The 11,974-nt window shown below is 36.4% G+C and overlaps 3 protein-coding genes across 4 annotated transcripts; all 3 read right to left on the bottom strand.

Moving 5' to 3' along the window:
* Positions 1 to 3,131: 3,131 nt before the first annotated feature.
* Positions 3,132 to 5,060, bottom strand: LOC142523406 (uncharacterized). 2 transcript variants are annotated; one of them, XM_075627189.1, is made up of 3 exons: positions 4,189 to 5,060; positions 4,004 to 4,082; positions 3,133 to 3,715 (listed from the first exon to the last, which is right to left on the bottom strand). In XM_075627189.1, exons 1-2 carry the CDS (start codon positions 4,975 to 4,977, stop codon positions 4,011 to 4,013), a joined length of 861 nt encoding a protein of 286 aa, XP_075483304.1. In that variant the 5' UTR covers positions 4,978 to 5,060; the 3' UTR covers positions 3,133 to 3,715; positions 4,004 to 4,010. The 2 variants fall into 2 exon arrangements, with proteins under 2 accessions (XP_075483303.1, XP_075483304.1); XM_075627188.1 differs by having other exon boundaries at positions 3,132 to 4,082.
* A 2,621-nt stretch (positions 5,061 to 7,681) lies between these two features.
* LOC142521958 (uncharacterized) lies at positions 7,682 to 8,191 on the bottom strand. The gene has a single exon (XM_075625131.1). It carries the CDS (start codon positions 8,189 to 8,191, stop codon positions 7,682 to 7,684), a length of 510 nt encoding a protein of 169 aa, XP_075481246.1.
* A 6-nt stretch (positions 8,192 to 8,197) lies between these two features.
* LOC142521957 (uncharacterized) lies at positions 8,198 to 8,995 on the bottom strand. The gene has a single exon (XM_075625130.1). The coding sequence runs from the start codon at positions 8,993 to 8,995 to the stop codon at positions 8,198 to 8,200; it is 798 nt and encodes a 265-aa protein (XP_075481245.1).
* Between the last annotated feature and the right edge of the window lie 2,979 nt (positions 8,996 to 11,974).

Below are 11,974 nucleotides of genomic sequence, written 5' to 3'. Positions count from 1 at the left end.
GTACGTGTCTGTCCTGAGTGTGGTGCCTGTCGCGTGGGCTGTGGCTGTGTTCCACTCTCTGAAACCTCGCCTGGACCACTCTCAATCTGCCTCCGTCTTTTATCCCTCGGGAGCTTCGCAACAAGTATGATATCGCCTTTTCTGTGCAAGACTGGCTCACTGTCATCCCATGTAACCCCAGCTAGGCGGCAGAGCTCCGTGATAGTCGAAGAATAGGGCATGCTAAATGTGGATGTGCCCCGTGCAGCCTGAAAAATCGAATTCATTCTCACCCGGCCTGCATCCATTGTCTTGCCGGCGATGATGCAATAGACCAATGCTGCTTTCGGTTTTTTCACATCAGAAACATGCCCAGATGGCATCAAACGCGAGGCGACGAAATGATACCAGTTATATGCCTCCCGAACCATGGATGTCGCAGGAAACGTGACCGGAGCTCGGTGATTATTGAGCTTCTAAACCGTGCCCGACTCACAAAGTGTGTTGCTCAATTGATGCTCAATTGAATTTGCTTCCATGTATAAATGCAACATATGAATATTGTCACGTTGCATTATAAACTGTAAAGCATCATCATCAACGAGATTGACTTGAATTTCATGCCCGACTCACAAAGTGTGTTGCTCAATTGATGCTCAATTGAATCATGTAGGATTCAGGATCATCAAATCCAACATGATGCTCAATTGAATTTGCTTCCATGTATAAATGCAACATATGAATATTGTCACGTTGCATTATAAACTGTAAAGCATCATCATCAACGAGATTGACTTGAATTTCATGCCCAGATGATCTCTCCATGAATGAATATTTTGTTGAAAACCTCAGAGAAAACTTCATTGGATCGATTCCTAACATTTTATGCACAACTTCAATCAACTCCAAGAAATTAATAGATCGTGATACTCGTATCGGTCTAACAAATAGAATACTATATTCAACCGATCTTTTATCGATAACTACATGACCACCAAAATATAAGAGTACATCGATATTAGACATTTCGACGAGGGAATTTGAGAGAACAATTTAATCTGAATGCTCGAATAACAATATAGAAGGAAACTGAAAATATTTATAAGAAATGTTCGAATCTAACAGTATTACATAGATTACAGAAGGCGTATAAAAAAATAGAAAATTATGTAAACTTTTGGTACATATTTCAGAAATCAGAATTCAGGTGAAAAGTATTCGAAATCAAAATTCACGTGAAAGTTTTTTGGTCAAAAAGCTGAACGAAAAATAAATGAGGTACAGACAGAAAAGAACAAATAATAATACTCCACGTGAGCATTATCCGCGCTTCGTAAGCACGGATAATCCACGTGGTGGAGCATCCGTGCTTATGAAGTACGGATATTTCTCCACCGTGGAGCATCCGTGCTTACGAAGCGCGGATAATGCTCACGTGGACCGAGAACCCGTGCTTCGTAAGCACGGATTACAATATTTGTGAATTTTTTTTAAAATTAACATTTTTATTTTTAAATTATTTATAAAAAACCCGTGAGCCGATCATCCTCTGTACTGAAAAAACTTAATAGCAAGGCCTTTAGTGTTCTTAAGAATAAGGCTAATTTTTACAAATAAAAAAATCATTTTTTTATCAAAATTATTGTAAAAAAAATTTAAGTTACACTTTTGAACATATATTTTATTCAAACTGAATATATATAGCCTTGAATATACAAATACCATTATGCAACATCGCATACATATTTTTTAAAAATTGTAATCACGATTTCAGATAAGGCAAAAACTTGTGTGAGATCGTCTCACGGATCGTATTTTGTAAGACGGATTTTTTATTTGGGTCATCCATTAAAAATATTATTTTTTATGTTAAGAGTATTAATTTTTAATGCGAATATCAGTATGGTTGACCCGTCTCACAGATAAAAATTCGTAAAACCGTCTCACAAGAAACCTATTCTTCAGAAAATTTTAAGATATCCTCAAATTTATGATGGAAAATGTTTTTTTAAAACAACAAGCGTATCAGTTTTTATTTATTACTTGTATCATATGCTTAGGAACTCAAAATTTGAATATCGACCAAAATATAGCACATGCCATGCTTCCAATTAGTCAGAATTTTGTCAAAGTCAGCAACTCTAAGTCTCTTTACTAGTTACTAGTTACTACTCAAACCTATGGCTTTGTATGGTTATATGTTATTTATGCATGCCTTCTAAAAAATAAATTGCATAAATATTGGTCTGGTAGTTTATTTTTCAAACATTTGTATTGTTTTAACTTAAATCTCTTGTCATACAATATATAATATCATACATAAAGATATATATATATATATTTTGTAATGAGTAAAAATATAAAAAAATAATGATTATATTGAGAGATACAGAAAATAAGTTTTTAGAAAATAAAATGACAATGAATAGAGATAGCATTTCTTCTTCTTTTTAAAGATCTAAAAACGTTCACTATAAACTATTTTAGAAAAGTTTATAAAAGCAAATAGTTCACCAAACACAAGAGGGAAGACTCCTTGTTTTCGTCAGAAAAGATAATGAAATTTGGGGAAATTATATACAATACTCCCGTAAAATACCTAGATCGTTGATAACATCATGAAAAAATAATCATACTGAAGTAATTCTGAGGATGCGCGTGTTTAAAATTTGAAAACACATACATATGCTCAAGATTTGAAAACATATGGATGAAAGCAAATAGTTCACCCGACACGAGGGAAGACTCCTTGTTTTTGTTAGAAAAGATAATGAAATTTGGGGAAATTATAAACAATACTCTCGTAAAATACCTAGATTGTTGGTAATATCATAAAAAAATCACACTGCAGTAATTCTGGGAATGCGTGTGTTTAAAATTTGAAAACACATACATATACTCAAAATTTGAAAACATCCCCGGGGATGCAAGTGTTCAAGATTTGAAAACACGAGGAGTTAAAATATCATTATTTCCATTAGAAGTTTTCAGCAACCTCTAGATATCACAGGGGTAGTAGTACATGACTACATGCAATTAACCCATGAAATTTTTATGTTGGTTGAACTTTAAGCTTCAAGTTTTAGGAGAAACTACTTATCATCTCATTTATATATATTTATATATATATATGTGTGAAAACGATTGCCAGAAATATGCCCAATATCACATATTGCAGTAATTCTGGGTGCAGATCAACTAGTATGAACAACAAGAATCATCAGGAATTCATATTTCCATCTATTTGCGTGTTTTTCCTCTTTTTCTACGAGCTTATGGACCGGACTCGCCCAACCAGTCACACGCCAAACGCAAAAGGTGATATTCACAAGTATCTAATTATCCGGCTTGGACGACCTACGCACCACCGGCCTCTCCTTGGAGTAGTCATATTTGATCAAAATAAACCGAGTATGGTTTCTATTGTATGTATTAGGGACAAGAACTAATTATTGAGAATAATTATCGTAGAGCATTGCGTTGAATCCAACCTAAGACACTGAAAGAAAGAAAACCCCCACCCGACTTTTCCAATATTGTGTAACTTTATTCCAATCATCTAAAAAAATATATGAACAAATATAAATTAAAATGGAACCAAAAAACAGCATCAAGAAGACCTTTCTTGTACACCACATTTTACCAGAGGAACTCCGACATCTTGAATAGATTCCAGCCTCACAAAGCAGATGCTGCGCGACATTAAATCGATCCATCTTGACAATCTAATATAACTGCAAAACTAGATCATCCATGGAAAATCAGCTTCCTAAATTCAAACGGGGATGAATTCAAATGCGAGTAATCCGCAAAAGACCGTGAATCTTTAGTATAATTTCTTCAAGGGAAAAACAAAACATGAGGACGACATATTATTGGATATATCAGCAATGTCTGACTCGTATTAACAATATCAGCATACACTAAAATTAGGATCAAATTATGAATAGAATTGAGAACCAAACACTATTTTCTCAATTTCATTGTACATGCAAGTTTCTGATTAAGAGCCAAAGATATAACTTTCTGGTTTATGGAGCTGGTTCAGTAACCTTGTACATATCAGCTGTAATTTCCGTCAACCACAATCCCGGAAACAGCATCTGCAAATTTTTCAAAGAATAAGACATAATTTAAGCAATGATTTATACATTTGTCAAGAGCCCAGATTTCGAATAGGATAAATCAATTGGATTTTCAGATTATTACATCCAATTGTTTCTGAATAATCTTTAGTCTCTTCTTCGGCCGGCGCGGCGGACGGTGATTGACCATTGTCATGAAATCCTCTTCGATCTCACTCTTCGAAAGAGCCACCGAGAATTTCTCCCGCCCCCTCTTCTCAACTCCTTCCGCCATGCCTCCGCCGCTCCTCAGCCTCGAAGAGTTGTCCACAGCCGCCGACGGTCTCGTCGGTTCAAGTCCCGGGCTTGGACCGCTTCCACTTACACTCCCCGTGACAGCACCACCGCCCGACGGTGTCGTTTTACAAGCAGCTCGCCGTGTTCGCAAACTCCACGGCCTATGGGTTTCTCCTTGCGGAAATTCCGCCGCCCCCGCCGCCGCCAGCGGCGGAGGAGAAACGAGATAAGAGACCTCTCCATTCTCCAGACCCTCCTTGAAAATCGCGTCTTTCATCTTAACGGCTGCAGTTTGAAGATCGAACAGGACCTTCTCTCTGATGGCGGCAATCCCATGATCGGCGGGAGGCGGCGGCGTGGAACACACTTTGTGGGACCCGTGGCAAGAGGATTCTCTTCTGTTCCCGCCTCTTATTCTGGCGCGGCGGTTTTGGACAGAAACCGAACGCCGATGATGGTGGTGGTGCTGATTGTAATGAGAATCTGCAGCCGACGTGTTGAAGCGTTGGTGTGGCGAGATTTGTCCATCGGAGTTGACCTTCATGCATTGGAGGAACCGCTGATTCCCCCACCGCAGCTGTCCCGGCATCGTGAAATTGTGCAAAGCCTTGGATGATCTTTCCGTATTCATCGCCATTACAGAAAATAGTAAAAAACACTGTAAATTAAGCTCCAATTCTTGTTGCTTGAATAGGAGAGAATCGAAAGGAGGAGAAGGAGAAGCTGTTCTGCCATTGTTATTGTGGGGAAATCACCGGGAACGAGTATTTTATATGGTGGGATTCGGACCTTTTCTTTCGGGTCGGATTGTAATTCTCGGGTGTTTTTGGGAGGTATGGAAAAAAAGGCTAAATACTCGGTTCAGTCCCAATTATTTGGGGTTGTTCCCGATGTAGTCCTAAACGAATATAATGAGACGATTTAGTCCCAAACGTTACCAAAGTTGTCCCAATCCAATTTCTCTGTTAGTTTCCGGTTAAGATAAACAGAATAGAAAGACAAATCAATTTGGAAAAAAAAAAAAAAATCCCCAAAAAACTCTTACGCTCTCTACGCTCTAAAAATCCCCAGAAAACTCAACCTCCTCCATCTCTCCATCTCTCTGTCATCAAGGTATGTACGCAATCGTGATATTGTGATTCTTGAATTCTTAACTGGAATTACGATATCGTGATATCGCGATTCTTGAATTCTTAACTTGAATTCCACAGAAATCCCCAAACTAAACTGGAATTACTGTAATTCTTGAAATCGTGATATCGTGAAATAAAAGCATCGTGAATTTTTAGAAATATAATAGCATCTGTTGTAGCTTGAAATTGGGCGAATTTTTTTTTCGTTGATGATGGTCAATTACAGTTTATGATGGGCAATTCCAGTTTACTTGAATTGGTCAAATATTTCATATTTTTTGAAAGTATTTTTGTTAAGAAATTCGTAGCTTATCGAAGTATCGGTTTGGTTGATGATGAGCAATTCCATTGTATTTTAATTGTTCAAATATTTCATTCTCACACGTGAGCTAATTGCTTGTTATTTATTAGCAGCCGAAAGTAACATCAGTAAAATAAAAATGGTAGATTTATTTTTTAAATTTTTTTGTGAAATTATATTGTGTTGTTTGCTTGTGTGAAATACTTAATTGTTCTTATATTTTTGTTGTGATAAAGGGTAAAACATATGTAGTTTTTATTGGACGAAAACCCGGAGTATATGAGACTTGGGAAGAGGCACAAAAGCAAGTCAATAAATTTAGCGGCGCATCCCACAGGTCCTTCTTGAGTAGGGAGGGGGCTATAAAAGCTTTTGATTCTTATATGGACAAGCAAGCTCCAGTGCAAGCTTCTTCCTCTAGCAACACTGTCGAAGAAACGTCGAACACAACTTATAGTGCAAATTCAGATGCAAGTGCAAGTACAAAACCCACTGAAGCTGGAAAAATAGATAAATTGACCGAGGCACTATCGAATTTAGTGAAGATAACAGAGGAGATAAAACAACAAATCGAATCTCTAAATATTAGTGGTGAAGACAACTGATGAATTGTGTTGTGCATGTTTTAGTATCTTGTAACCTTTTAATGGATTGTATCGAGCGCATAATATTATTTTGTAAACTTTTAATGGAATGTATTGAGCGCACAATGGCTTGTAGAGAATTGAATCCAATATTATTCTGTAAAGCAATTGAATTTGGACACTATATAACTGAAGCACTGATAAGAACGAATCATATATCTCTAATTTTAAGAATTTATTTTGTCGTATTCGTGCTTATCTGGCATTTTTATTCCGAGTTTTATGGCTAAATTGTCATATTTGTGATCTTGGAATAAAGTTGGGCTTCAAATGTGATTTGTATAATATTTGAAGTTGCTAAAATGAAGTTATGGAAGAAGGAGAAAAACAGAAGAGGTCCTGGAATAAGGCGTGATCATGCCTTGTGTCTGCTTCACTCCTGTCTTGACAAAACAGAAGAGGTCCTGGAATAAGGCGTGATCACGCCTTCTGTTTGATTCACTTCTGCGTGATAAGGAAAGTCTGGTATGCACAAACTAATCCAGTATTACTATGAAAAATTTATAAAAACATTCACATGTTCTCTCCAAGAAAAACACTCCCTGATGCTTTAGAAAAGAAAACCAAGCAAAAATTAAACAAAACCAGAAAGTTATGTTTCCCAAGATCAACTATAAGGCATGGATCTAAAGGCAAGAAGACTGCATCTAACAAAATGAAATACATCTAACAAAACGAAAGACGTCTTTCACCACAACCCAATTACAAAAGTACCAACTTTTCCTCATATCAACATAACAGTAACAAAGACAGACACATCTCACGCAAGTAAATACAAATCCAGCCACAAAATCACTTGTTCCTACTACCGACAAAAATTACAATCTCTTGTAAATGAAAGTAAGACTACTACCGGAAAACATGGACGCCAAAAAACAAAATACAAATCCCAGCCACAATATCACTTGTTCATGCTAGATCCTTCAGACGAGGTAGACTTCATGGAGGATTGTATTTGTGAGACAGTTGTGAAGTTGATGCCGTCTTTTACAAAAGCAGGTTTCTTGATATTCACCGGTCGATTACCCTATAGAAAACACATATTTATTGTCTATTATTGAAGAAATTTTGTACAAATATACATTTCAAATAATTTACCTTTATCAATGATATTAAACTTACTTGAATATGAGCACCAAAGTCTTGTGGTCTTCTCACCTGTAGTTTTATAGGTACACAAATAAGAGTTTTCGTAAACAACACAAAAACAATGAAATAAACCAAATATGTTTACATGTACTTTTTCTTTTCTGATTTTTTGTGTCATAGTCTCTTGTTGGACATCATTTTTGGATCCTCTTTTTTGCACCAAATGGCGCATACAGCGTGCTTGCAAGGAATGCCAGTCAAATCATATCTCCTGCAGCTGCATGACCTAATCGACAGGTCAACTGAATGTTGATCACGTATATCATCTGATCTTGATATCTGGTAATGCATCTCATCGGAGTTCATTGGGAAATACCTAACAGCCACCATGTAGATCTTTGTCAACACATCTTTGATGTTTGGACAAATTCGACCCTTCCATTTTTTTACCTTCTCTCTATTAACTTGAAATCTGGCCATCAAAAGATTCCGCAGTGTTTCAAACATATCTATCACTGGCTTTTCCCTGGCATCTAATATAATGCTGTAAAAAGTTTCACACATGTTGTTCAATAAGATGTCAGATTTAGGAGAGGTGCTGAAATATGCTCTAGACCATTGATTTTCATGCTTCTTAGCAAGCCATTCATATGCATTTTCATCAATAACTTTCATCTCATTCATTTGAACTCAAAAATCTTCAACTCTTGTCGCTTTTGCCGCAGCCCAAAAGGTGATCTTAACAGCTAAACTCTTGAATCTAGCACGTTTCATATTGCTGTGCAAGTGTCGGACACAAAATCTATGCTCCGCATCAAGAAATAAAGATTCAAGTGCTGGAATCAAACCTTTTTGCTTATGTGACATAAATGTAAAGTCATATTGAACACCACTAATCCCAAGGTCTTCATCTAAGAGCCGGAGAAACCATGTCCAACTATCTTTTGTTTCACGTTCAACCAACGCGTAACATATTGGAAATATGTTGTTATTCGGATCTAACCCCACAGCCACTAGCAATTGTCCACCATGTTGTTCCTTTAAGAAGCATCCAACAACACCAATGACACGACGACATGCATCCTTAAATCCTTGCTTACACGCTGAAAAACAAACGTATAATCTTTGGAACCTTGGCCCTTCTTCGTCTTCTGTCAACTTCAAAACTACTGTGGCTCGAGAATCTGATCTTTTAAGTTCAGCACAATATCTCCTTATTTGACGATATTGCTCCTCTACAGTCCCTTGCACCAGCATTAGTGCCTTTCTCTTGGCTACATAAGCTACCTTCCTCGAAATGTTTACATTCAATGTCCTGCAAATCTCTTGTTTAAACTCATTGGTTCCCATTTTAGGATTTGTGGCAATTATCCTGGAAAAAGTCTTTGCCAACCATGTTGAGTTGATGCTCTTGTTGCTAAATTCCCGAAAACATTTATTATTCTTGTCATCAAAAGTTCTTATTTGCCAACAACTTTCATTAGTCATCTTTGCAACATGAATAATCTAGCGGCAATCATCATTGTTGCACTTTGCCCAAAGACGAATATTATCATTCTTTACAAAATTCACTGCCATTCCCCTTCTAATGCAGTGAGTTTTAATCGCAAATTTCGCTTCTTTCTTTGAGCAAAAAATCATACCAAGCTTCAAGTCCGGGTTTTTAGATTCTCTCTTTGGATCAAACTTTGGATAATTTGTTACTTCCTCCTCATCAGAATCAAGAATACTATCCAAATCTTCATTGTCTACGCAAACATCTTCTTCGTCGCCCTCATCATCCTCCAGCTCATGCACCACTAATGGCAGATTATCTGCATTTTCTCTCTCAACAGAAATCATATTCTTTCACTTCGTAGATTGAATTTCATGGTCAATGAATGCATCAAAAACATATCATCCATGATAACATCTTCATCGATGTCAAAAAATTCGTCGACAGCTTCAACTCCACTTTGTTCGTTTGGACCATCAATTGAATAGGCATCTAAGTGTTCCATATAAATTTCAACCTCATAGTTTGTTGGAATATTCTTTCTAACTTCCAACACATCTGAATCATTTTGTAGATATCTCATTTTATTTAGCGTATTCCCGATCTTGTGCCAAAACATGATATCATCTTTATTTTTGAATCCAAGATCATCTGCAAACCCCCACAATTCAACCATTGCTAGCTTATCAAGATCAAAAAAGTCGAAATATTCCAAGCTTCCCCCAATGCATTCATCGTGTTCGCCTTTAGATTTAAACCTTCCACTGTAATGAATTTTAATAGTAATCAAATCTTGTTTTCCAAGTAAACCTACAAAGAAAAAAAGACGGACAAAACAATATAATTCTTCACTGAAAAATACATGATAAAAAATTAAGTAAAATAAAGTGCAAAAAAAAAAAAAAAATTTACCATAATTTGGAGTAATCTCAATTGTCGAATTACTGCGTTTAGCCATTACTTATCAACCTTGAGGTGACGACACATAGAGAAAGTCAATGGCTGAGGAAGGAGAGAGTGAGGATGGGGATGATGACTTCCTTCAACTGGAAATCCATTTCAACCCGCTTAAGTGTGGAAATAAATAATTTTAACAATTAAAATACACTGGAAAGAAAAGCAATGGGGGAAGAATTACAGATGCTATTATATTTGTAAGAATTGACGATGCTTTGATTTCATGATATCACGATTTCAAGAATTACAGTAATTCTAATCAACTTACATTCAAGCTAATCTCTCTATCACTGCTTTCACGTGAAAATAAAGAAATTGTTTCCAGGAGCAATTGCGTACATACCTTGATGACAGAGAGAGATGGAGAGATGGAGGAGATGGAGGATGTTAGAGATTTCTGGGGATTTTTAGAGCGTAGAGAGCGTAAGAGTTTTTTGGGGATTTTTCTTTTTTTTTTTTCAAATTGATTTGCCTTTCTATTCTGTTTATCTTAACTGGAAACTAACGGAGAAATTGGATTGGGACAACTTTGGCAACGTTTGGGACTAAATCGGCTCATTATATTCGTTTAGGACTACATCGGAAACTACCCTAAACAATTGTGACTGAACCGAGAATTTAGCCGAAAAAAAATTTGAGAAGTATTTTGTTAACATTGAATCTCGAGTTTGTAATTTTTATGATAGATGAACTATAAATTATCCATAAATTCGACAACATTTGTCCAATTATAATGTTGAGGGAACCATGAATCAAACTTATAACAATTTGTCAAAAAATAAAATAAACTTGAATCAAAATTGGACTAATATGTCAAAATAAAATAAAAATAAATTTTTGTTTTGAGCACGTGTTTTATGAGATGATCTCACGGACATAAATCTGTGAAACGAGTTGATCCGGTCTATATATACAAGAAAAGATAATATTTTTGACATAAAAATAATTATTTTCATGAGTTAGGTGTGGTCAAAGATCCGTCTCATAAAACAAATCATTGAGACAGTCTTACAAAAATCTTTGTGTTTCGGCTTTGGTTCCAAAACAAAATTGAGAGTCTATGAATTATGATTAGATTTCAGTTCATAAAAATATGAAACCGGGACATAAACATTGTGGAATAATCGGGCTAAATGCGTACGGACCCTCTGTAAACCTTCCAAATGGAAAATAACTGCCTAAATTTTTTAATGATTTTGACGGTCATCGTTTTTTTTATTATTAGCTCAGGTGCCTCATCCTCATTCTTAATAACATATTTTTAATTATGAATTGACTTATATACCCTTTAGATATTTATTTTTATGTGTGGATGTATAAGTTGATTTTGAAATGTGGGTTGGAGGTCGGTTTAAGGAGAGGCTGAAAACCCAAAAATTATTTATTTTAGGGCTTAAGCATGGATTTAAAAAAAATTAATTCGATAGGTTTCATTATAACAACTTGTTGGGTTGCTGTAATGCCCGAGATTTTATATCGTGTTAAATTACGATTATTGATTTTAATCGAAACGATTATGAAAGGGCTAATCGAGTCACGAATTGAAAGTTTGGATGTAAGATTGTTGATGCGAGAGCCGAAGGTCTCGCGCATATGCGCGAAGAGTAAGCGCGCATATGCGCGAGTAGTGCGGAAGCCCATGATGCGGGACAGAAACACTGGGCGCACATGCGCGACTTGTATACGCGCACATGCGCGAGAGGTCCAGAGAGTTGGGCGCATATGCGCGGAAATGTCCCAGCAGTTGGGAAGACACGCGCCGAGACTTAAGGTCTCGTGCATATGCGCCGGTTGATGTCGCGCATATGCGCGAGACGTGTTGTGTAAAGGATGTGCCATTTGCCTTCTTGCATGTTAGTGTATGTATATATATATATATATATATATATATATATATATATATATATATGCACGAATTCTTCAGAAATGGAGGAAAGAAGAATCGAGAAAGGGCCGAGGAAAGAGTGAAAAATCCTTACGCCTTTTGTGAGAAATCCGTCTATCTGATTTTGAAT

The sequence above is a fragment of the Primulina tabacum genome, chromosome 13 (assembly GCF_025594145.1).
Source record: "Primulina tabacum isolate GXHZ01 chromosome 13, ASM2559414v2, whole genome shotgun sequence".
Taxonomy (NCBI): Eukaryota; Viridiplantae; Streptophyta; class Magnoliopsida; order Lamiales; family Gesneriaceae; genus Primulina; species Primulina tabacum.
Note: the sequence above shows the minus strand (reverse complement) of the source record. Positions and strands in the feature narration are given on the sequence as shown.

What these genes read in the sequence shown, in the direction of transcription:
- LOC142523406 (XM_075627188.1), bottom strand. Translation starts at nt 4,977, where the DNA reads ATGGCGATGAATACGGAAAGATCATCCAAGGCTTTGCACAATTTCACG. An exon ending in TTATTCAGAAACAATTGGAT is followed by an intron (nt 4,083 to 4,188) that starts GTAATAATCTGA and finishes AAAAATTTGCAG; the next exon opens with ATGCTGTTTCCGGGATTGTG.
- LOC142521957 (XM_075625130.1), bottom strand. Translation starts at nt 8,995, where the DNA reads ATGACTAATGAAAGTTGTTGGCAAATAAGAACTTTTGATGACAAGAAT.
- LOC142521958 (XM_075625131.1), bottom strand. Translation starts at nt 8,191, where the DNA reads ATGAATGAGATGAAAGTTATTGATGAAAATGCATATGAATGGCTTGCT.